This window comes from Ranitomeya variabilis, chromosome 4 (genome assembly GCF_051348905.1).
Source record: "Ranitomeya variabilis isolate aRanVar5 chromosome 4, aRanVar5.hap1, whole genome shotgun sequence".
In the NCBI taxonomy this organism is placed as follows: Eukaryota; Metazoa; Chordata; class Amphibia; order Anura; family Dendrobatidae; genus Ranitomeya; species Ranitomeya variabilis.
The window spans coordinates 196,152,186-196,176,876 of record NC_135235.1 but is presented as its reverse complement, the minus strand read 5'-3'; the positions used below and the strand labels follow the sequence as shown (position 1 = coordinate 196,176,876).

The window sequence follows — 24,691 nt, the reverse complement described above, 5'->3', positions numbered from 1 at the left end:
AAGTCTAGTTACACTGTAGCACACCATATGCAATTTAAAAATATCAAGCTAAAGTTTGCTGCATCTGTATACACTGGGGGAAACTGGGTTGTGACATCCCGTGCATGCTCAGCAGGGGCGGACATATCATTAGGGCAACCTATGAGAAGACCCAGGAGATAAGGAGGGGAAAATGTGCATTATGATGAGCTGCAATGGGCCCATATATTGTTCTTGCACAGGGGCCCTCTCTGTCTGTGTCTTCACTTTCAACTATATTGACAATAACCAATTTTTGTTCTCGGCTCTTTAAGGCATCACTGCTTGAGTAATTTTAGTGGATATAGCAACTAAAATGTTATGGTCCTTAATATGAACACTACTTAAAGGGAATTTGTCAGCAGGTTTTTGAGGACAGCATCAGGTAGGATCAGACACACTGATTTCAACGATATGTCACTTATTAGGCTGTGTGCTGCTGTTTCAATACAATCAGCAGGAGATTATCACTGCTGGACTAGGGCCCACGGGAGACCTTGTCCAACCACACCCCCAGCATTGATTAGCAGCTTACTGTCAATATACAATGTACACGGAATACTGTGATGCGGGCAAGGCAGCTTTATGAGCTCTGCTACATACTACATGTAAAAACTCAGTGCCACTAAGTGACACATCACTGGAATCAGGCTCTCTGCCCCTACACTATGCTGCTCTCAGATAAAACCCTTATTTTATTTTTTCCATAAATCAATAATACACTTGAAAATAAGAAACGTAATATACTGGATCTTAAAAGGGAAATCCACTTTTTTCTTCCCATTACCAAGATGGGAGATGACAGTTTGTGCTTATAAAGTTTTATGGAGGGAGGAAAAGTGAGGAGCTAGAGGTATCCACATTCTCCTGAAACACAATTTCGACAGTTACAGTTCTCCATAGAAGTTTATGTAACTGGTGGAATGTAGCCCCTCCCACCTCCATAATGTAGCTCCTCCCACCTCCATAATGTAGCTCCTCCCACCTCCATAGAACTTTATAAGCACCAACTGTCATCTCCTGTCTCAGTAATGGGAAAAGCTATCTATACACATTTTACTGATTTTACCCATGAATTGAGAATGAATGATCAGTCCTGGAGGAGAAAGAAGCAGATTTATCTGATAAGATATATGACAAAGTTTCTTATTTTCACGTGTACTATTGATTTATGTAATAAAGATTACTTTTGGACGATGAGTGCGGATTTTCCTTGTCGATGTGCTGGTACATGGACAGATTATTTGTAAAGCTGATAATCGCTATTTTATTAGATTACCTCCTTTTCCAACAATGGTTTGTTTAGTCTGTTACCTAAGGCTAAGCCAAGTAATTAATGTCATCCATCTCCTTTCTGAATAAATCATATACGATGTACCAGATTGGGAAAGGAACAAGGACGCGGTCCAACCCCATACATCCAAAGGTCTTTGCTGAATAATGCATGCCGTGATCCATGCTCCTGATCCGCCTCCTGGTTTTTGTTTTTTTTTTTATCGGCTGCACATTTCGCTAGCCATTCCCTTTTTTATCTTTTTTTTTTCCATGCGTTTAATGAGTCACAACTCCCAGCTGGTTTCGTATTGTGAATGGCTAATAACCTAAACTAATTTTCAGAGGTCTTCGCCCCTCCTCCCAGCAGCCATTCCCTTTTTCACCGTACTGTCTGGGTGACTACAGCTGGTGCCAACCCAGCAGGCTGCAGGGAGTAAGTGCGTGCATGGGTGGAGGTGGGGGGTGATGCGCTTAGGAGGGGGCTGGGGAGCTAAGGGTTAAACTAATTGTAGCTGTCACTGAATCCCCGGATGCTGATGTAAGGGGAGAGAGAGAGAAAGAGAGAGGGAGAGAGCAGCCTGCACATTGCAGAGGAGGCTGCAAAGAGAGATTACTGAAGAAAAAGCCTATAAAGGAGGGGGACCTGAATACATCAGCAAAAACAGCAGCAGCAGCATCAAGATCTGTTCTGCATCCGGCAGTACCCAGGGCTGCGTTCCTCCTGATGATGCTGGTACCAGGAGTGTAGCATCCCCTCCACCCTCCCCCCTTCCACTCTGTCCCCACTCCCCCCTCCCCCTTGGATGCATCAGCAAAGAGGAGCACAGATCAATTTCCCCCTTCTCCCCCCCATTAACTAAAAAAAAAGAAAAAAAAAAGAAGAAAAAAAAAAGGAAAAACCCATAGTAAAAAAAAAAAAATTACCAGGAAAAAAAAAAATACAAGGGGATCCTAGAAGAAGAGAGGCAGGGAAACTGGGAGAAGACAACCACCGCACTGTTTATCTCTCTGCCCCTGTTCTTTTGTTCTAGCCTGGGAGAAAAGGACAGGCCTTGTAAAATAAAGGGGGACAAATTCAGGAACCATGTCCAGTGGAAAGGAGGCAGGGGGAATTCACCCTTACCAGCAGCAGCAACAACATGCCCAATATGTTGGACCCTACCGGCTGGAGAAGACGCTTGGCAAAGGACAGACAGGTGGGCCTTCAATTTCTTCTTATTGCTTGAGATTTGTTTTTATTTTCCTTGCAAATGTCAACGGATTGAGACGATTGCATGTGGCGTTTCTGTTCTTCACCGTGACAAATATGTTTGTGTCCTACACAAGGTAGTGTTTTGTGTTTTGTGGGATTTGAAGACGAGCAGAGATGAGGAATAAATCCCTAAGTTGCTGCACGATGTAGTCATTGTAGGGAAACCTCTGATGGATAAATCTTGAAAGGGTCTTGGGAGGAATAATCTGTACTAAGTGCCAGGCAGGAGTAAGGGCACCCAAAGAAGATCTTCTGATTTTATGTGATTGACTGTGTTATTAGAATTATTCTTGAAGGACTTTCACGCTACTTTTTTTGCTTTCTTCTGGTGGGATGGATTCTCGTTGGGGAAGGGGTTCTGTCCTATGATGTAGAGATATCTGTTCAGGGTTGTCAAGGTCTTGGATGCTGTCCCATGAAGAGTCATGAGGTTTTTCTTCTAAAATGTGAAGATTCCATTCCGTTCCCGAAGGTTCTATAGATGTTTCGGGATTGAGAAGGTTTCTTATTGGGTCTTCAGATTGTTTCTTGGGACGATTACAACATTTATATCATGATGGTTGGACTTTGGTTACCATAACCAAGTCGTGTAGACTTTGTATCAAGTGGGCCATCAATGTGATGTGTAGACTCGCCTTGCTTTAAAACATTTTCTAATGCAGTCTCTAGCTGACTTTATTTGGTGTGATGAGATGGAGTGGTTTTATGGTGGTCTTCAGAATTCTATAGGGTTATTTGTGTAAATAATTGATTAGTTCCTGTGCTGTATAGCCCTGCATTGTATATGGGATTCAGCTCTGGGGATCTACATTATACGGTGGAGCAGTGCCTTGCTCTAGGGATCTGCAGTATATTTCAGATCCTCTGCAGTACGGACCTTCTTACGTTACAGTTTCTGATGTAATGATTAGATCTGGAAAAAAAAAGAAGCTATCATTGACATATATCGTTCCATGGGTTTAGCCTCCAGCTGTGCTGACATCTCATATATAATTTCCCATCATCAACACATCAGCACCTCACAAGAACACTCCCCTTTAGCCCAGCAACAAGGTTTCCCTTTACCAAGAGGGTCCATCATTCTCGAGACTCAATTAATCAAGTCCTTTCCTCCATATAAACTCTTGGAGGATGATACTTTTTTTTGTGTATGTCAGGAAAACACAGGACGGTGATACATTTTCACAAAATTAGGAACTGATTAACATACTGCCGGTGTCACGGTGTCATTGAAATATGTACTGGTTGGTGGAAATCACCTTGGGAATACCTCTCGGAGATTGTTACGTGCTCTTGTCATGATGGTTATTTTTATGTAGCGTTGCTAAATGAGAGAGAGGGTAGATTCTGAGAGACGTAGTTGTATCCGGAGGGAGGGTGGGATGGACGGGTTGGAGAAATGATAGTCTTCCCTTTGCAGCAATTGTTTGCTCTTGGTATAAAATTTATGGAAAGGCTTATACCTAGAAGTAGAAGTCAGCTAAGGGCAAATATTGCAAACGTTAAATGGACTAAATAATACGGTCATGAAGATGCCGCAAAGGTGACTCTCTGGCCTTTAATCAAGGGATGACTAGAGGTCATCTACACCACCATCCATGGACTCTTAGGCCTGCATTGAGAAGTTATCACAACGCCAGTCAACATCTGTGTTCCAATGTGTTTCTTGGTTTATTTAGGGTGCACGCCTGCAAAATATAAGCAGGAGAAAGGCGCAGATTGCTGCCACACTGTACATATCACATCATCGGAGTGGTGTAAGAGCTAAAGGGAAACGAGCTGAGGATTCACCCAGTTACGTGTAAAATCCGCAGCGAGGAGAACTCGCTCTGGCAATAGCTAGACGTCACCTCCATATCTGCAGGCCATCACGATGTATCGTCATTGCACGTCAGACCTTGGTACGGCACAGCTGGAGAATATCACACATTGCATACGCAGATATTCAGGGGAAAGGTTTACAACATAGGAACTATTAACCATTTATTACATGTAACGCCGTTGGGAATTTTTAAAGACGTAGCTTTCATATGTTGAACGTCTTGTCTAATTTACTCCCCATAATGCATCCCGATGACGGCCATGTCCAAGTGGCAGATTACAGGATCACCCAAGATGTAGCCATGTCCTATAGCCTCCTCAATGATTACCACGCCAAAAATGTTATATAAAATGTTAACTATTGGTACTGAGAAGATATCTGTATCTAGTTGGGGGTCAGGAAGAGTTTTTTCTTAAACATCATGGACCAAGCATTAATTGTTTATGATTGATTATATCAGTCGAGTGCTCTGCGTGGTTTTCATGGATAGCACTCAAACCCATGCTATACTTTGGGGCTGTGGACATGTCTGATTTTTTTCCTTGGACGGAGTAGTCCGAAGAAAACATTTGTGACATGTCCATTTTTGATCTGAGTGTAAGATCAAAATCGCCAATGCAAGTCTATGGGTTCAATTTTCACGAACCGTCAAAACTTTTATTTTTCTCTCCACCTCTGAGAAAAACTGGTCAAACTCTGATCAGAAAAATCAAATAGTGGAGAGAAAACAGTTTTTTGCACCTACCTTCAAGTGAAACTCATCCATGACCGAAGGGGGCAGCATTTCGGTAGATCTGATGTTCATTCAAGCACTAAAAGCCGCCATACTGATTAGAGGCAAGTCATTCGAAGCCAACAATTTTGATAGAGCTGACCAACCAACTAGGGATCTCCCAACAGATGATAATAAGAGAAGGATCGGGTTGTTGGAACTTCAAATTGTGATTTTTTTGTTTTCAGTGAAGATGACATAGACTCCTCTCACCCTGTAGAAAACAAATGACTGAGAACTTGTGTATGGGGGAGTGAGGAGAGATCGCATTCTGTTGAATTAATGGTTGGCCCACATTTGGCTCAGTGGTTAGCATTGTTGCCTTTCAGCATTGGTTCTGGGTTCAAATCCCACCAAGGACAACATCTGCAAGGAGTTTGTTCACCTTGTCTTTGTGTGGGGTTCCTCCGGGTTCTCCCCAACTTACATCTACACAACACACAGTCCATGTGAAAGTACAATTTCTCCATCTCCAGCTGGAAGTGAGGGGGCACCATCTTACCATTGACATCATAAAAGCAATAATCGCCCCCGGGGCAAGTTTCTGATTACAACCCCAAAACCGATACATGCATCCATACGTATGGGTAATACCTTCCTGCTAGTTATCTGGATATGCCTTTTTAAATGATTTTAAAGGTGCTTTACCACTAATCAGACAAAAAAAACAATAAAAAAAGAGGGTCCCGAAGTCTCCTGTGTGAATTTAGCACTAGTGTGGATAGCCTTTCCGTTAGTTCCCATTTTTTGGATTGGTGGGTATTCCAGAGGTTGGACCCCAAGTGATCATGAATTTGGACTTTCATTTTTTAGATTGGTAGGTGCTCCAGAGGTTGGACCCCAAGTGATCATGAATTTGGACTTTCATTTTTTAGATTGGTAGGTGCTCCAGAGGTTGGACCCCAAGTGATCATGAATTTGGACCTCCATTTTTGGATTGGTGGGTGCGCCACAGGTTGGACCCCAAGTGATCATAAATTTGGACTTTCATTTTTTGGATAGGTGAGTACTCCAGGGGTTGGGCCCCAAGTGATCATGCATTAGGACCCCCATTATCTGAATTGGTGAGTGCTCCAGGGGTTGGACCTCAAGTGTTCATTCATTAGGACCCCCATTTTCTGGATTGATATGTGCCCCAGGGGCTGGACCGCAAGTTATCAAACATTAGGACCCCCATTTTCTGGTTTAATATGTGCCCCAGGGGTTGGACCCCAAGCGATCATATATTAGGACCCACATTTTTTGGATTAGTGGGTGCTCCAGGGGTTGGACCGCAAATGATCATACATTAGGACCCCCATTTTCTGGATTGATATGTGCCCCAGGGGTTGGACCCCCAGTGATCATAAATTAGGACCCCCATTTTCTGGATTGGTGGGTGCCCCAGGGGTTGGACCCCAAGTGATTGTACACTTATTAGATATCCCCTTTAAGCTTTGATTTATCATGGCTATAACAGGGTAGTGTGAAATCCCCTTTCTTCCTGATCTGCAGCCCTGCCTGTATAGACTGGCTGATATGTACGAGCAGCGGCTCACCGGGAAAGCTAGTAATATCACTGGGGCAGTTTCCATATACAGTACTGAGTCAAGAATATCATGTAACCAGATGATTGCACCATCAGTGAGTCTGCAGGATTCTGTACGTTGCATCCTTTAGGGACCTGGACTATAATAAAAGTTTCTATACAACAGTGCCATGGATATTGTGGGTGATTGTGTAAACCTAAAGTCTACATTTATTCGCATGTAATAAAGGCTATAGCTACCTCATTTTACAGCTTGAACCATTAATATGCTGTGGCAATATTGTTACATGGAACCAAAAATAAATGAAGGCCAATGACTGCATTTATGTATTACACAGGTCAACAAAAAAAAAAATTTTTTCTGGTGTCCAAAATATTTTAATGAATTTAGGGTATTTTTGGGGTGCTGATTCTGAATATGCTATCAGTTTTGCCAGATTGGCTCAAGTTTTTGACATTTTTGGTATCTTATTTATAGCACTTGTTGGTAAATGCGACGCATCATCTCATTAATTTCTTTGGATTAGTACTTGAACTGAGCAGTTCTCAATATAGTTTTGTGTTAATTAGTGTTCTAAAAGTTTGTTCATAGCTTGATTTTTGCACTAACTTTATGTTGTTGTCTGTTTTCCAGTGAAAAGCATGAACTCATCAAGAAGAAGTTGTCTTAACGATCCAGACTCATTCTGTTACATTTGTGGTGAATACACACTGCCAAAACATAGAAGAAACATAACAGACTTCGTAAAAAAAAGTGTATTTTGCCTATTTTGGGGTTATGCTTGGGGACCAAGACAAGTTTTGGGCACCACACATAGTGTGCAAAGCATGTATCGAATTATTACGAAAATGGAGCAAAGGACAAAGAAAAAGCTTCAAATTTGGTGTTCCAATGGTGTGGAGAGAGCCAAAAAATCATCATGATGACTGTTATTTCTGTGTAGTGCAAGTGCAAGGATTCAATAAGCATAAGAAACGAAAATGGGAGTAACATGGAATCTGCAAGAAGGCCTGTCCCTCATTGTGAAGATGTGCCTGTACCTGTGTTTACCATAAATAACAGTCATCATGATGATTTTTTGGCTCTCTCCACACCATTGGAACACCAAATTTGAAGCTTTTTCTTTGTCCTTTGCTCCATTTTCGTAATAATTCGATACATGCTTTGCACACTATGTGTGGTGCCCAAAACTTGTCTTGGTCCCCAAGCATAACCCCAAAATAGGCAAAATACACTTTTTTTACGAAGTCTGTTATGTTTCTTCTATGTTTTGGCAGTGTGTATTCACCACAAATGTAACAGAATGAGTCTGGATCGTTAAGACAACTTCTTCTTGATGAGTTCATGCTTTTCACTGGAAAACAGACAACAACATAAAGTTAGTGCAAAAATCAAGCTATGAACAAACTTTTAGAACACTAATTAACACAAAACTATATTGAGAACTGCTCAGTTCAAGTACTAATCCAAAGAAATTAATGAGATGATGCGTCGCATTTACCAACAAGTGCTATAAATAAGATACCAAAAATCTCAAAAACTTGAGCCAATCTGGCAAAACTGATGACATATTCAGAATCAGCACCCCAAAAATACCCTAAATTCAATGAAATATCTTTGGCACCAAAAATGCTGTTGACCAGTGTTATATTTCAAGTTTATTGCATGGGGAACCTCTGACACAACTCATTCTGCCCAAACCACCCGCAGCATAAATTGGAGCCAGTCAGGTTTGTTTTCTCTGAAACGATCTGGAGCTTCAGAGAAAACAAAGTTTGACGATCCGGCCGGGGACCATAAGGAGAGACCTGACTTTTCCAGCACCTTCACCGGTTGGCTTCTCCGAGCTTCACTTGAGTTGAGTGTCAGGTCTATTCCTTGGATGTGTATAGGGAGACATTAGTCAGTTATCTGGAGCGGTGTGGGAAGACGCCAACCACCGGCGGTGTTGGACTGGTCTTGTTTCTGCCTCTAGGCCATGTCCAAATCTTCAAACTAGAAGACTTAGATGCATGCTTCCCATAGTTTGGCCACGAATTTGGCCGGTGGATATATTTGTTGACATTTTTTCATTCCTAAAATTTTAGGTGTCTTCTAGGCACAATAATTTAGGCCAGGCTCACCTGTCATGGTCTCCACTCGAAGCCTCATCGGCAGTCCGGTCACTTTTCTACAGTGACATGGGTACAGCATACGGAGCTTTTCTAACAGTTAGAACCATGGTATCATTCGTAGACCTCATCGTAAGTCACACAATGGATCTGGCATAGCATCATGACTTCTATTCTGTACAGAAGCTTGGGTGTAGATGTGAGCAGAGCCGTACTAGGTGGAAACTAATACATATTAGTCCTGTACGTTGCGCTGTACTATTATATACAGCTATTATTGCACTTAAGTACTATACATTGATAATGTATGCTATTATTACGCTTTCTATAATAGTCATGCCATTTCACTTACAGGAAACCCACACAATTTTCCATTATAATTAATCATTGGGGATCCTATCAGACTCCCTAGTGAATAATTATTTGGGTCTGGTCTTTGCTAAGCAACCGCTATTATACTTCATGTCTGTTTCATAGCAACATAGGTCTCACCATCAGGGTGACAAATATGGACCTCCTCACGCTAATGGAGAGTGGCCTTTCTCTCGAAAGAGGGATCAAGATGGTGGTCGTTCCCTAGCTCTAGAATGAGAATAGCTTGGGATGTATTAATTATTAATAATACAGGAATTTTCCAGACTTACGATATTGATGACCCTTCAGTAACAGATCAGAGGGTGACCGACACCCAACAAAGTTCCAGCATTCGTCTTTTAGGTTAAAAACTTTCGTTCTTTATTAGATCATATTACAATCCAGTAGGATATAAAGATTGCAAACATCCAAGTTCCATAACATATAGCCATAGAATGCTATGCTTTTCGGAGGGTTCTTAGTCATGGAATGCCATAACTTAGACCTCTCCGATATCATGAGTTTAAAATATGATGTCATAAACATACTGTGTATGTCTGTAATAGTGACTTGTACATAGTGTGTTTTTATCTTTGTTTATTGTGTGCTGATAAACTAATTGTGTATTGTATTCTGTAACCAGTTTGTTGACTTCAAAGGTAGATAGGGCAAAGCTGTGAGGGGGACTGAAGGACACTGGGTAATTCAAAAAATAGCATACCTGCCTCGGGTATATAAAGAGCTAAAGTTGTATACCTAGAAGACAAATGGATCCAGTATGGGGTATTAACTGGCCGGCTGAGATATGTTCCTCTGCACCCTCCATGAATTGTAATGTTACAATGGCTCAGCTCCCATCCAGGTGAAACATCAGAACTTCGCTGATCAGTGAGGCTTCCGGGTGTCAATCTGATATTGATGACCTATTCTAAGGATTATGAGCCTGGAAAACCCCTGTAAAGACACTTTAATTTTTTTTTACGAGGGTCCTATGGTGGCTTAAGACTATCCTGGATAAGATTAGAAAGATCCCGTAATGGACAAGGATTTATCACAGTAATAAGTCAAGGAATGGCCCATGAGGTTCAACATAGACAACCCCACAGGCAAATGACTTTCTGATAGGCCCTCTCTCTTTTTTTTTTTTTGACCTGTGCAAAAATATAATACAGTTTCTAATGCAATAAATAGGGAACATGAACTAGTTTTATAGAGGTCCTCACTCCGATTGTCCTAAAATATTTTCTATTTTTCGTTTTTGCTGCTTCTTTTTATTATTTATATCTTGACCTAAAGATGTATATTTTGTATGTCACTTTGAACATTTTGTTCTGGTCTAGCAGTAACAGTAGCCTGATAATGTTTCTCATAAACCAGTCTTGCATAAATCATGAAGCAAAAATGCAAAGACAAACCCCTAGGGGTACAGAGTAGAGGCAAATTTAAAGAGTGATGACCTCTGTAGGGTCCACTGACCTTGTCTGGTACCTCGTATCGACTTCTAATATCCTGCTATAAAACGCTTTCCAACTTCAAACAGCCTTGTTGAGGCTTGCTTTATGTGATATATTTAACCCCTTTGGGACTGGGCAATTTTTAATTTTTGCACTTTCTTTTGTTTGCTCCCCTTCTATCAAGAACCATTATTTTTCTCACCCGATAAAGCCGTGCACATATGGGCACAACTCCAAAGAGCACGAGAACTAAAGCCAATATGGGCAGCCGGCCTGGTGTGTTGTTGGAAAATCCTCCAAGGGAATTCGGACAGTAGTGATTATGGTGGCAATAACAGGCGCTCTCGTCGTAGCGAATTTGACGGATAAAAGTAGAACCAAAAATAAAATTTAATTTAAATGTAATTTATCAATAGCACAAAACACAATGCGTTTCGCTGTATCCAGCCTTCCTCAGGAGTATGACTTGTCTGAAAGGTTTTTTTTCGTATGTATATAGCTAAAAAAATATTATAAAGTTGCAAAAAAACCTTTTGTATCAACATTTTTATGTGACTTTTATAGTTTTTTAGTTGATAGGCATGTATGAAGGCTTCTTTTTTGTACGGCGAGCTGAGTTTTTATATTACACCATTTTGAGGTCATATATAATGCTTTGATTGCTTTTATGGTATTTTTTGGGGGGAGGTGCGATGACAAAAATTTCTGGCATTTTGATTTATTTTTTCTTTACAGTCTTAATCCTAATGGTTGATTAATTTTATATTTTCACACATTAGACATTAATGCATTTATGACTAGGTTAATAGTGAATGTAATTGGAGGGTGACATCCTTTCCGTATCTACGTCTATGCCCACTCTGCAGATAGGTATCTGGTTTGCAGACAGTTTTCTTTTTTTTTTTTGGACATCTAATTTGCATATTTTTTTCCCATGAGGCATTGCCTGGTAGTCTTCATGCATCACCTAGATCTTATTATTGAAAAACAACACCCCTTAGATCTATGACCGCTGCAAACCCTACATGAACTGGCATTTCTGATTACATTCCAGAAAAGCTTCATTTGTGCTCAGATCACAGGGATTGATTTTTCTGTTAAGGGGGAAATTATTGATTTACTCGTCTAGATACATTTATTTATGCTAATATCTGTATTATAAAAATAAAATCAATATGACAGTGAGAGAGAAAAATAATTCATATACAACATTTCTTCACCCTCAACTCAATAGTAATACAACCTTAAAGTAAATTTGTCACCAAGTTTTTGCCATCTAATCTAAAGTAGGCACAGAGACCCTGATTCCAGCGATGTATCACTTACTGGGCTGTTTTTTGTAGTTTTGATAAAATCACTGTTTTATCAGCAGGAGATTATCACTTGAGGACTAGTAAACCTGCTTCCAGGTAGTCCAACCATGTCCCCACCACTGATTGGCAGCCTATGGACAGTGTACACAAAAAGCAGCGAATCAGTAGTGTGGGCGGGGTTATACAGAGCTCAGCATTTGAAAAACTGCTAGATCTGCAGTAGAGAAAACAGTGATTTTATGAAAATTGCAGCTAGCAGCCCAGTAAATGATATATCACTGGAAACAGGGTTTCTATCTCTATATCATGCTGTTCTTAAATGGGGTTGAAAAAAAACCTGGTGACAGATTCCCTTTAAATAGTTGTCTTATTAATTTTTCTCCATTCTTTCCCTTTCATTTCTTCTACTTTTCGCTTGGAAAGCTGTGTAAAGATGTGTGACATTCTTACTTTCTGATAGTTGACTCATAGATGACTTATTATGGAAAGCGGAGTGGAGACCCCCTAGGCAGATCTAATGTCACCCTGTTTGTCCTATCATCCCTATATAGGTTTTGCACCTATCGCTGAGCAGGATACCTATATCCTGCCTGACCCTGGCGATAAGCCCTGCATTGGGAAGGACAGGATTGCGCTAGTTAATCCCCACTACCACTAAAGACAGATGGGATACACAAACAAGGGGAACACTTAGCTTGAGTAGACTCTGAGAAAAAACACGGATGTCCTCCAAACACCAGAGCGGAAGATAGCTGACTGATATAGCTCCAAGCCTCAACAGGGAAATGGAAATAGAAATGTCACCCGCAACTTCCAGCAGCCAGCTGGAAGATATAAACACCCTGGTCCAGGTGTGTCAAATAGGTTGCCACTGGGTTCTAGAGTCAGAAGGGCCAGGAAGAAGTCTGCAAAGCAAACTCCTGGGACCTTCTGAGGTCAGATGCAGAGCGACGGACTGCAGCCTCTGACACATCCGTGACAACCAGGGAACAATACATTTCAAGATGATTGTATGTGTATTGGCCAAAAGCATTTGCGACACCCGCTAGGGCCGTGGGGTACTAGGAACAGGGTCGGACAATTCTTAAAGGGGTGGTCACGACAGCAGTGACCCGGTCCGTGGCCCTGGGCGTGCAATAAAAGTGATGAGGGAATGTTTGTAGGGGATTTCACGAGACGCCACCTGTGGTGTTTGGCTATAGATGGCTGACGCTGCTTAAGGGGACCGCTGGGGCCGGTGGTGTTGCAGTTGAGATGGTTCGGCTCCCCACAGGTGGAGCGGGGCCCCAGGGATACCAGAACAGTTTATGAGGGATGGTGGACATTGGAGTGCAGGAATGAGGGTGCAGGAAATGATTGGAGGACACAAGGACTTTAGTTTCTTTACCTTTAATTGCAGGTGCAGTCTGGGGCACTGTTGATAGGTGATCATGGAGGTCCGGGCAGCCTGGAAGCATTTCAGGATCCACCTAGCCAGGTGGATTTGGAGGCCTTCCCTCTGCGCTGCTCCCTAGGTCCTTGATGCCTTAAGCTCTCCACAAGTCCCTATTGCTGTCTGTCCATGAAAGAGAACATTCCCTCATGGCAGGCAGCTTGAGCCTGTTCTAGATGTTACTCCCTCGTGGTGACTCCGGGCTCTAGTATGCTGCTGTGCCTCAGTGTGTCAGCTGGGGCCAGGAGACCTGCAATCTCCTGTCGTCCAGTTTTAGTTGCAGAGCCTGAAGTTCCCATACAACCACGGACTCCGGTGACCGGTCTTTGGCGCTCAGTCCTGGGGTGAGCTTGGTTGCTGCTCCAATCCCTCAAGTTCTCCTCACTTGCCTCCTCTTCCTTCCTCTCAGACTCACACACTAAGACTCCCTCCTAACCCCACCTCCAGCCAGAACTTATAGGAAAGCTCCCCTAAAACAGGTGTTAGAGCTCCCCCTTGTGGTCTGGAGTCTGGAAAGGTGTTGCATGCTGATATACCTGGAAAGGGGATCCCTCCTTGTCTCCAGGCATGACATCACCCCCAGTGAGGGAGGCAATGCCACCGTGGCAACCAGACTCCTGGGGTGCCACACATTACCCTGACAACAGAGAAAAATACTATAAAATAAATACCAGGACCTTTTTGTTCTCATCCCAAGCTGTTTACATAAGGTTTACGGTATATGACAGGGTAGGTGCACACGACTCTTTTCTCTCCATCCAAGACAAACCATCCAATTATGTTGATCAGACTTTGATCAAAGATTGATAAGAGTGGGATCAGTTTTTCTTGTAGGTGGAGGGAAAAAAAAGTTTCTCCATCTTTTTAATTATGTCAGTGAACACCAGACTGCACTCGGATGTCATCTAAGTGCGGTCTGAAATTTGACCCATAGACTTGCATTGTTGATTTTGATCTGACACTCAGATCAAAATCGATCATGTCACCGATTTTTTTTCCTAAATCATACATGTGCGCAACCCCGTAAAATAACACTGACGACACTCGTCTTGTGCACGAGCCTTTAGGATGAGGGAGGCCTTTTGGACTTATTAGTGAGGACTTGCCCAACTATTAGCCTGCCATTTGGACCATGTTCTTATTCCGGGCTGGACTTCGTGAAGATCTGGACCATCGGAAGTTCTGGTCTGGAATAAGTAAAGTCGTTTCGGTAGTTTACTCTTTGAGTATCACAATTCCTCTGTTGCGTTTTTAAGACTTTTAAAAAAAAATTACAACATAAAATACCTGTAAAGAGATTGTTCTAGTGAGATTTTGTACAATCTATAAATGATGCGCCAGCAGAGCCCGGCCGCCTTCTGTGTACAAATAACGTGGTGGATGTGATTGAACTGCGGGGTGCAATATTCAGGGTAATTTAGAGGAAAATTGATGTGGAGAGCATTGTTTTTCTATCATGCATCTCCCGCCATGTTTCATTGTGTTTCTCCCACTCCGCTCCATGCTGCAAAATTAAAAAGATGTTGGCGATGACACACATTGTAATAGCACAAGTGACACATGCCTGCACTGATGCCGACTGTCACACCGAGAGACATAGATGTAAAGTGACACTGGTTGGGCTGATACCTGCGTCATGCCCGGGACGGAAACTACTTGCTCAGACTTTTTTTTTTTTTAAGATTGACTTTTCCAAATTTTCATTCTTCTATGTACAGATATTATGCCAAACTCATATATACTGAATTGTGGCATATGCTGAATGCTGCAAAACTAGAAATTCTGACCAAATTCCAGTTCATCGAATTTTTCTTAATTTTAGGATTTTACTTTGACCAACACCTTTTACGATGACAATAAAACAAGATCAGCCATTAAAACTAAACATGAGCTTTTCTTTTTTCCCTCCCCCAACTTCATCTGTTGTGTAGAGACCTTTATTAGAAGGAAGTGTCTAAAATATGTCTAAATATCAGTGTTACAGTATAGTGAAAATGATTATGAACGCAAAAACAAAATATCCAAAAAATGGTAAAAAAAATACTGAGACTCCCTGAAGAAGCCCATGCGAAACATGCATTGGAAGTGTGTAGCAAGGGAACAGCCTGCAATATTATGGTTGTCAGACATACTATTGGTCCAAATAACTTATAGTACTTGCTTTATTGTGAGATAATTTTTTTTCATTTATTTTACAGTTATATTTAAAATTTCCTTTACTGGTAATTGACTCTGTACATTTACTTGTTAAATTGCAATTAGTTTCCCCATCATTCTTGTTTTTACCTTGTCTTTTGTTTTTAAATCGTGGTCTGTTTGATAAAACTTTAATATGTAATCATTATTGTGAGATATTTTATATATATATTTATATATATTATTTATTTTAGCATTTTTTTAATACTTTCTTTTGTATTTTTTAACTGTAAGAGGAAGGAAGTGTAAGATAGTTATCCAAGGTTCTCTAATGTTTATGGGGTTTTTTTAGTAAAAAAAAAAGTAAGGGCTTTATGAGTGCAGGATCTGACTACAGTATTTGTTTGCAGTCTGTTACCATGGAGACACATCGTCCTGCATAGGAATTGTAAACACGAAAAAATAAGATACTTTAAATAAAATATAATTAAATAAATATAATATAAATATAAAATAACATAATATTTATCTTTGTAAATTGTCATTAAGGATTTTCTTAAAACTGTTATAGAAATTTACAGAAAAGTTCAGCTGTGGCGTTTGATCAAATATTTGATACTTTAATGCCCGAGTCATCATTTGCCTTTTTTTGTTATTTTTCTTTTATTTATGCCTTATGTCTTTAACCTCTTTTGTAACTTTGTAGCACAAAATGGAACAAAAAAAAAAAGGGCAAAAAAATTCTGACTTACATAGAATCGCTCTGGTACCGAGGGGTTGGACTGGAGAACATTTGCGCAAAAATCTTGCAACTTTTAAAATGTTTAAGCTGCAGGAATAAAAAAATCTGAGTTGCGGGGAGGATTTTTACAGCAGATTTAATCTTTTTAATCCAAAAGGTGAGATGGGCGGCAGATTTGCATGAAAAAGTTTCCATGAAAAAATCTGCAGCGTATCAGTCCAATATTCCAGATCTATATATACGCAGCACACATGGAGGCTGGAATAGCGGGAATCATTGCATGAACCGACCACAAATGATAGACACCCTTATGCATTGTGATCTTATATACTGAAATGACGTTCCTCCTGTAAGTCATTATTCGTTATGAGGAGCATGGAGGAAGCAATTTTGGGTTAAGGTCAGACTAGTTATATGAGAATCCTGGGAGGAGAACATGCAGATCATGGCTTCACATCCACGGCATCAGGCTCCCATGGCCCTGGGCGGCTGCTAATTCAGTGCTGGCATTAACAAAGAGGAATAAGGCACGACGTATAAACCTATGTGTCTGCACCGGAGCGTATAATGCATCTCCATAGGAAAGTGGCGCTCACAGAGGAGGGTTCATCCATTTCTATGGGCCGTTCTATAGCCGGTGGAACATCACCGATCACATGTAGGGTGCAGTGCGCTGAGTGATCCATGGTGTCTGGGAGAAAGTTATTATCCCTATCCTGCAAAATTGGCAGCTTTATCCCAGTATTGTAACGTCACTGTGTGCTCTATCCCTACTGTCACATCACTGTGTGCAATACGGTATTGCGGTGACCCCAGACTTTAATAAAAATAAAAAAAATAAAATTGCTGAGGTGCCGCCCTCCCGCATCCTGGCGCCCTAGGCACGTGCCCTAAAGTGGCCCTGGCAATACCTACAATACCAACCCTGTAGAAAGCATGTTTTTGCAGTCCACATCGCCCACAACAAGCTAAAACTTTGGTGCACATGTCAATATATTATGTCTTGATTTTCAAGTGTTGGAATTTACCATCCACTTTGTTTCTTTGGGCAGTTTCTCTCTATCTGTATTCTGCCAGCACTGTAGGAGTTGGAACTTCCTTTCCTTCACTTCCCAGAATAAATTGCTCCAACGACAGAAGGGAGACTCAGGGGAGTAAAATAACATAATTTTTAAATAAAATAATTTGCAGAATGTCTAACTTTTTTTATGAATCCCAATAGGCTGAATGTCATAGTTATATTAAAGTAACTTTTTATATAACACATGGCCCCTTAACCTTTTATATTGGTTCGTATTATTTATTCTGTCATCTTAGGTATTAACGCAGCAGTCGCTACATGCTGTGTACAATCCAACGAGACATTTATATATAGAGTTCCGGGTCCGAGGTCCCATGTTTGCAAGCATCTCATATATGTGATAATGTAAGCAATTTGTGTTTATATTGCAATCATAGAGAACAGAAGTATTAAGTATGAATGTACAATGACGGATATTGAGATGGAAATGAGCGGTGTGAACAAAAAAAATCCCAGATTAATTGCCTTCATTAAACACATTTAATTAACTTAAACAAGGCTGCTAAGACTATTTTCATGAATTTGAACACAACACTTCCTTTTCAATGGACACTTTGTTATGTAAGGCCCACAGACCGTCGGGTGACCCTGCCCAGTTCTTACCAGGCATGGACAGGAGTCTCGATGGCAGAAAATGTATTTTTTGGTCCATAAATATTATATATTGAAGGAGTCCTTAGTAGGACATTGAATACATGTCATACAGTATGGACTTAGATCATATGGGCTTTTCAATATGGGTCCAAGTCATCAAAAGTGGCGCAAAATTGATTGTGATTGGCAGTCCAAATTCGGATATGCTTGATCGACATCATGTGGCCGAGGCCCCCATACACTTTAGACCATCATCCGAACCTATCAATATCAGCAGGTTCATCTAATATAAGTATAATGTACATTTGGGCTGTAAGAGCCTCCCTTCTGTCTAACTTGCCCTCCGCTGCCTGTTGTAAAGTGTAATCCATTTTAGGTAGAGAAACAGAGATGGATTATAGAAGATCAAGATGGGGCTTTGTCTTTCTGTTTCTGCTCTCCTGTCTGTTAAACTGCACATATGCCCAACAGACAACCTGAGAAGTGAGGGAAAGAAAGATCCAGCTCCTATAGTGCTGGTAGAATGCTGATGAAGAGGCACTGCCCACTGAAGAAAGTGGATGAAATAATTGTGGAACACAAGAATCGGGAGAGTCCCTTGTCTGGCATGTGAACTAAAGTTAATTTCAACAAGCAAGACTTGGCTTTTCTACAGGTTTTGTGTGAAGGGCAGGTATAGGAATGGAGACAGCAGCATGCGAAAACTGTGTAGGAAAAAATATATTCGAAAGGCTGCTAAATTCACACTGCACAGTTTTCGAGCAGTTTTCTTTTTTTGAGTCTAGGGCTTTATTCATTGCTACTTGATGGGATTTCTTTTTAATCTCTTCTTTCTCCATTGATGATTGTGACTGTACTTTCAGTAATTATTGTTCCATAGCATCGGGCAAGAGAAAACAGACAAACTGAGCTGCTACTCACCCTTTAAGGGTCCAGCATTGTCTCTTGCCTCATCTTCTGTGATTTTGACATGACTGCAGCCAATCACTGAGCGCAGCGGCTCATACAGTCTGTTTCAGCAGGGCTGCTGCGCTCAGTGATTGGCTGCAGTGCTGTCAACATGATCTCTTCACTGCAATCGAGTATCAGCTCAATTTTGCTTTCTAAGCCTTTGGAATAATTTTTGAAAAAAGGATAATTCCTTTAAAAACGTCTTATGCATTAGATGTTCTTAAACTTCCTGAGTACTGTCGATGTAGGGTCTGGTCTAACTCTAAGCTGTGCCGAGACGTACAGCTGTAAAAATACACGACAGCCAATCAAGTAGCTTGTCAGGTATGGCAACTAGAGAAGGATTCTTACTGTACAATCTTCTTGTGCCATCATAGAATGTAGGGACAGGGACTATCATCCTGCGACAACTCCTTTAAGAATAATGTTTACAGCTCCTGCCGAAAGCAACTGGACTTCAGCATGCCCGATCCTTTTGGTTAATGTCTTAAAGGGAATCTGTCACCGGGTTTTTGCTACCTAATCTGACAGAAGCATAATGTAGGGGCTGAGACCCTGATTCTGGTGATATATCACTTACTGAGCTGCTTTGTGTAGTTTTTATAAAATCACCATTTTATAAGCAGGAGATTATCACTAGAGGACAAGTAAACCTGCTGGTAGGTATTCCAACCAAACCCCCACCACTGATTGGCTGATTTCTGTGTATAGTCAGAAAACAGCCAATCAGTGGTGTGGGTGTGGTTATACAGAGCTCAGCATTCAGAGTACTGGTAGAGAAAGCAAGGATTTTATCAACACTACAGCAAGCTGCACAGTAAGTGACACATCACAAGAATCAGGATCTCTATTCCTACATCATGAAGGGGTAGCAAAATCCTGTTTATAGATTCCTTTTAAAACAGTCCAGCCCATAGATTTTTGTCATTTACTGCAGAATTGCCTTGATCCTCAACACAAAGATGAATAGAAGGAAATATGGAAATATACATGAAATTTATGGAATGTTTTTCATCTGAGACTATAAAATTCATAGTCTTGCATGTGCTGTAATATACATTGTCCTACCCCATCCCGAAGTTGTATTTTTAGCCAAAAAGACTAAAGTCATTGTTCAGCTGTTACGGGTGTGTCAGAGGCTGCAGACAGTCGCACTGCATCTAGCTACAGAAGGTCGCTGCGGTTGGCCTTGCAGATACCTTCTTAACCCTTCTGACTCTTTGACCCAGTGGCAACCTTTCTCCCGCTCTAATTGACACACCAGGACCTGGGTGTTTATAGACTCCCAGCCTGATGCTGGGAGTTGCCAGTGATATTTCCATTTTCCCCTATTGATGTTTGTAGTTTTAGCAGTCGGCTTGCTTCCTCTTTGTTGTTGCTCAAAGACATCTGTGTTACATCTCTGAGTCTACACAAGATTAGTGTTCCCCTTGTTTGTCTATCCCAGCTGTCTTTGGTGGTAGTAGGGATCGACTAGTGATCACCCTGTCATTCTCTACATAGGGCTTATCACCAGGGTCAGGCACTGATTAGGTTCCTGTTCGGCGATAGGTGCAGAACCTATATAGGGATGTTTAGGGCAGACAGGGTGACTTTAGATCTGCCTAGGGGTCTCCACTCCCACTCCCCTAGTGTTGGGTTTCCTTCCCCTCATTCTTTCGTGTTGCACTTAGTCTTTCCTACACTGTGTATGACATCAGCTCACCAATGTCGTGTTTTACCTTGGCTCCTATTTTGGATGTTACTTTGTATTTTCTGTACAGTAACAATCTCCAGCTTTTCAGAATAGTTCTTCTCTTTGGTGCCAGCTTCCTTGATGCCAAGGCTAAGCCAGAGATTACAGTGAACATATGTACCTGGAGGATACTCTTTCGAAGTTTCGACTTTTGAGCACAGTCCAAAGTTGGAAATGATTGCCTTTGTGGGTCTTTTTAGTCATTGATACAGAAGATCTTGCCTGAAGGACCTACATTTGTGCATGTCAGCTGATTTAATGGATAACTCGGGACTTTTAATGGGCTGACACAGAGGTGTGCTCTGCAAAATGAATGGAGATATCATCGTTAAAAACAGGCATGGTGAAGGCAAGTCTCGGAAGACAATTATACCCTACAGGGGCCGACCAGTACAATGTAGTCCTCTCAACATTCACTTTATATATATATGTAACCTAGTGAGAATCTGTCGGCAGGTTTTTGGTATTTAATATGAGAGCAGCATCATGCAGGGGCAGAGACCCTGAATCCAGAGATGTGTCACTTGCTCAGCAGCTTGCTATAGTTTTAGTACAATCAGTGTTTTATAAGCAGGAGATTATCACTGCCCGTCTAGGTGTCTCCAACCAGGCAGTCCAAATAATCTGTGTACCCCCACCCCCACCTATGATTGGCGGCTTGCTGACAGTGTACACAGGAAGCTGCCAATCAGGGATGTGGGCGGGGGTTATACAGAGCTCAGCTTTCTGAGCTGCTATTCCTACAGTATAGAAAAGATAGATTTTATCAAATCTGCACAAAGCAGCCTGAAAAGTGACACATCCCTGGAATCAGAGTCTCTGCCCCTACATCATGCAGTTCTCAGATTCCATAGAAAAGCCTGCTGACAGATTCACTTTACCGCATTCCATAAGTATGTGTGTTTTCACACTTTTTTCCCCATAGATTTCCATAGGGAGTTAACTTCTGGCATGAAAAATGTATCCATGTTCATGCGATTTGTTTCATTTGACATGTTTTTCTGCATCAAAAACCACAGGGCGAGATGTCGCAGGAGCCAGAAGCGCAACAAAAAAAATGAAAGCATGAAAAAAACACTGTGGAAAAGAGGCATCAAAATTAGCAATAACTGATGTGGAATTGATTGCACATTTTCGTATGCTTTGACCCTTAGAAGGTGAATACATTTGTAAAACAGCATCCGACACTAAACTCCCAAGAAAAGCCTCTGTGCATCTTATTATAAAATCAAAGGCACGCAGAGGTACGATAAGGGTCTATGGCAGATGCTGAATTGTACATTTCTGCCCAGCTTTACAAAAACAACTGAAAGGTCCATTCGAGATATTGAGATCTGTCTCTGATGGATGGAACCTTTAATGAGCACCTACAATTAAAGGGAAACTGTCAGCAGGTTTTTACTATGGGCAACATGCAATGGGCTGAAACACTGCCTCCAGCGATGTGTCACTTATTAGGCTTTGTGCTGTAGTTGCAATACAATCAGTGTTTTATCATCAGGAGATTATCACTGCCAGACTAGCTGCCCTCGTGCCTTCTGGTCCAACCATTGATTATCAGCTTGCTGTCAATATACAATGTACATAGAAAATTGCTAATCAGGTGTTTGGAGTTAGCTTTTTAGCACTGCTATGTCTACAGCAGAGATTGTATCACAACTACTGCACCCAGAAAATTAAGTGACACATCGCTGGAATGAGGATCTCTGCCCCCACGTTATACTGCTGTCAGATTACATGGTACACAACATGTTAAGCACTGCTGTCTTTCTATGTTTTTGCCAATTTTTACCAAGGCATTGCTTTTTTGCCTGATTCTTGATTACAGCATTGCCCTGGTGCCTTGGATAGATTTTTCTGCGGCCTTCAGGCAGGGAGTCACCACAAGAAGGAATAGTGTTAGGGTTGGGGTTAATGGCAAGTCTAAACCATGAGAAGTCCAGCTCACAGATTAATGTTAGTGCCAACTTCTGATATTCCATGAAAAGATGTCCTTCTGATTTATTTTTAGGTGACGGGTGTAATGACACTAGTACCCGCACCCCGGTTTGACCATTTCTATTGCTTGCAGAATCCACACTGGTCTTCCATGAAAGAAAACAGCAGTACAATGTCAATCTACAGCTTTCCATGGGGCTGGGCTCCTCTGCATGGTGGGACATTGATGACTGTGAGGCAATAGCCATATGTGTGCTGCAATAGCCATATGTCATCTACCAGGCACTGGAAGCAGCCCAGAAGCTCACGGGATGATGAAGATTTACTGCTGTCACCCAATGCATGAAAAGACTTTATATGCCATGGTTCATGCAAAATCCGGAAAATATTCTATAACGCAGAAAATAAAATAAAAATGCACATCAAGATTCAATTTCCAGATGTTTTTGTTGAATATGATAACTTGCTGATTATGTCCACTAATCCCAGACCTGTGGTTCTAATAAACTAGATCATCTTCGACTTTTAGGATCGGTGATGGGATGGTGGCTCCAATGGCTGACATATAAACAAGTATGATGAGAGGGGACTAAGCACCTCCGGTGGTGAACAAAAAGGATTGGCATGTTAAAATTTTCCTTTTCCTTACAAATCTGGATGATTGGCCTGTCCTGTCGAAATCGTCGTGTTTTGCCAACCTTAGTTTTTGCTGCATGGCAGAGTGGTGTGAGGTTTGAATCTTATCACAGATGTCTGCTTAGTTTGTAGAGTAGAACGACTTCCATTTTGCTCTGAATAGCTTATTTCCATCTGATTATCTTGAGAAGTTTTGCCAGCAGAAGAATCTTCCCTCTCCGACTGTTTGTGCCTTCTCCGGGTCCTCAATAAATATAGCGTTTTTGAGACCCCGGAATAGTTTCTTGCCCAGATCTCAGATAATATGCGGTGAAATTGCTGGATCTTCCCCAGCGGTAATTGTGCCATAGTGTCTCTGCTGATGAATGGATGTGATTTGGGAACATTTACCAATCACGCCTTTCTGAATGTCTTTTAAATGATTTGTTCCCGTCTATATGTTCTTTTTTTTTTTCCCGTCTCAATCAGAGGGTTTTGTCTAAAGAATGTTCGGGGGTAAAACGTTTTTTGCATTCTTAATAATGTTGGAAGCCGAACAAATAAGAACTCGTATAAGATGCAGACTTGAGGAAATGAGATTAATGCAGCAGCCATGAAAAAGGGACAGCGGCAAAACGATAGGGCGGAATAGGCGAGCGGGAAAAAATTTCTGTCTCGTGGGCATGATAGAAGTTTCTGTACTTACCTGTGATTGCTTCAAAAATACTTTAAAGGGAACCTGTCACTTTGGAAAATACTACTCACCTGCAGATAATAGCGTTCCATTGTTGCCTGGTCACATTACGGAAAATTGGGTTAGTGGGAGAAAATTAACTTTCGTCATCCCTGGAGCCACCGGCTTTCAGTCATAAAAGCAGGTAGCAATTACAGTCATAGCTCACAATCGATGCTCCCAGTATAGAGAGCAATGACTGTAATACCTCCATGCACCAGCCCTATGACTGAAAGCCGATGTCTCACAGGAGGAAATAAGTTCATTTTCTCCCAGTACTTGCACTTTCAATAAGGTGGCCAGGCAGGAGTGGAGTGTAATGCTATTTATTTGAGGAATAACACTATATCTGAAGATAAATAGCAATTGACAACGTAACAGGTTCCCTTTAAAAACCTTTTTATAGCTAAAGAGAACTAGTGTATATCTATGGGAGTCAGCTTCACACATCTAATAGCTGACTTAGAGAAACTTATCACCAGTAGGAGACAGGCTGAAGCTGCATTAGTGCCCCTTCACATGTCCTGGGGATTCCGGTACTGGAAAAACAAGTACCGGTGAGATCCGTGGTATGTGTCTGTGTGTAATTCATGTGTACGTAATGACCATCCGTGTTGCATACATATGCACGTGTGTACAGGCACCTTTGCTATCCATGTGGCATCCGTATGTCATCTGTGTGCACCATCTGTGTGACAGTAATAAAAAAGAATGCAGACTAGAAATGAAAGATTTTTAGGTGTTATATGTGCAAAGATAGAGATAGATAGTTATTTATGGGGTACATAGATAGATAGATTGATAATAGATAGATAGATAGATAGATAGATAGAT

At 41.3% G+C, this 24,691-nt stretch overlaps 1 protein-coding gene across 4 annotated transcripts in view; it reads left to right on the top strand.

Moving 5' to 3' along the window:
- Nucleotides 1-1,316: 1,316 nt before the first annotated feature.
- Nucleotides 1,317-24,691, top strand: part of LOC143770189 (serine/threonine-protein kinase BRSK2-like) — a 370,111-nt gene continuing 346,736 nt past the window's right edge. The window contains exon 1 of one of the 4 annotated variants that reach the window (XM_077259558.1): nt 1,317-2,489. In XM_077259558.1, the coding sequence (XP_077115673.1) occupies nt 2,378-2,489 (112 nt within the window). In that variant the 5' untranslated portion in view covers nt 1,317-2,377. The remainder of the gene's footprint in view (nt 2,490-24,691) is intronic. The other 3 variants (XM_077259557.1, XM_077259561.1, XM_077259559.1) reach the window with 3 other exon arrangements.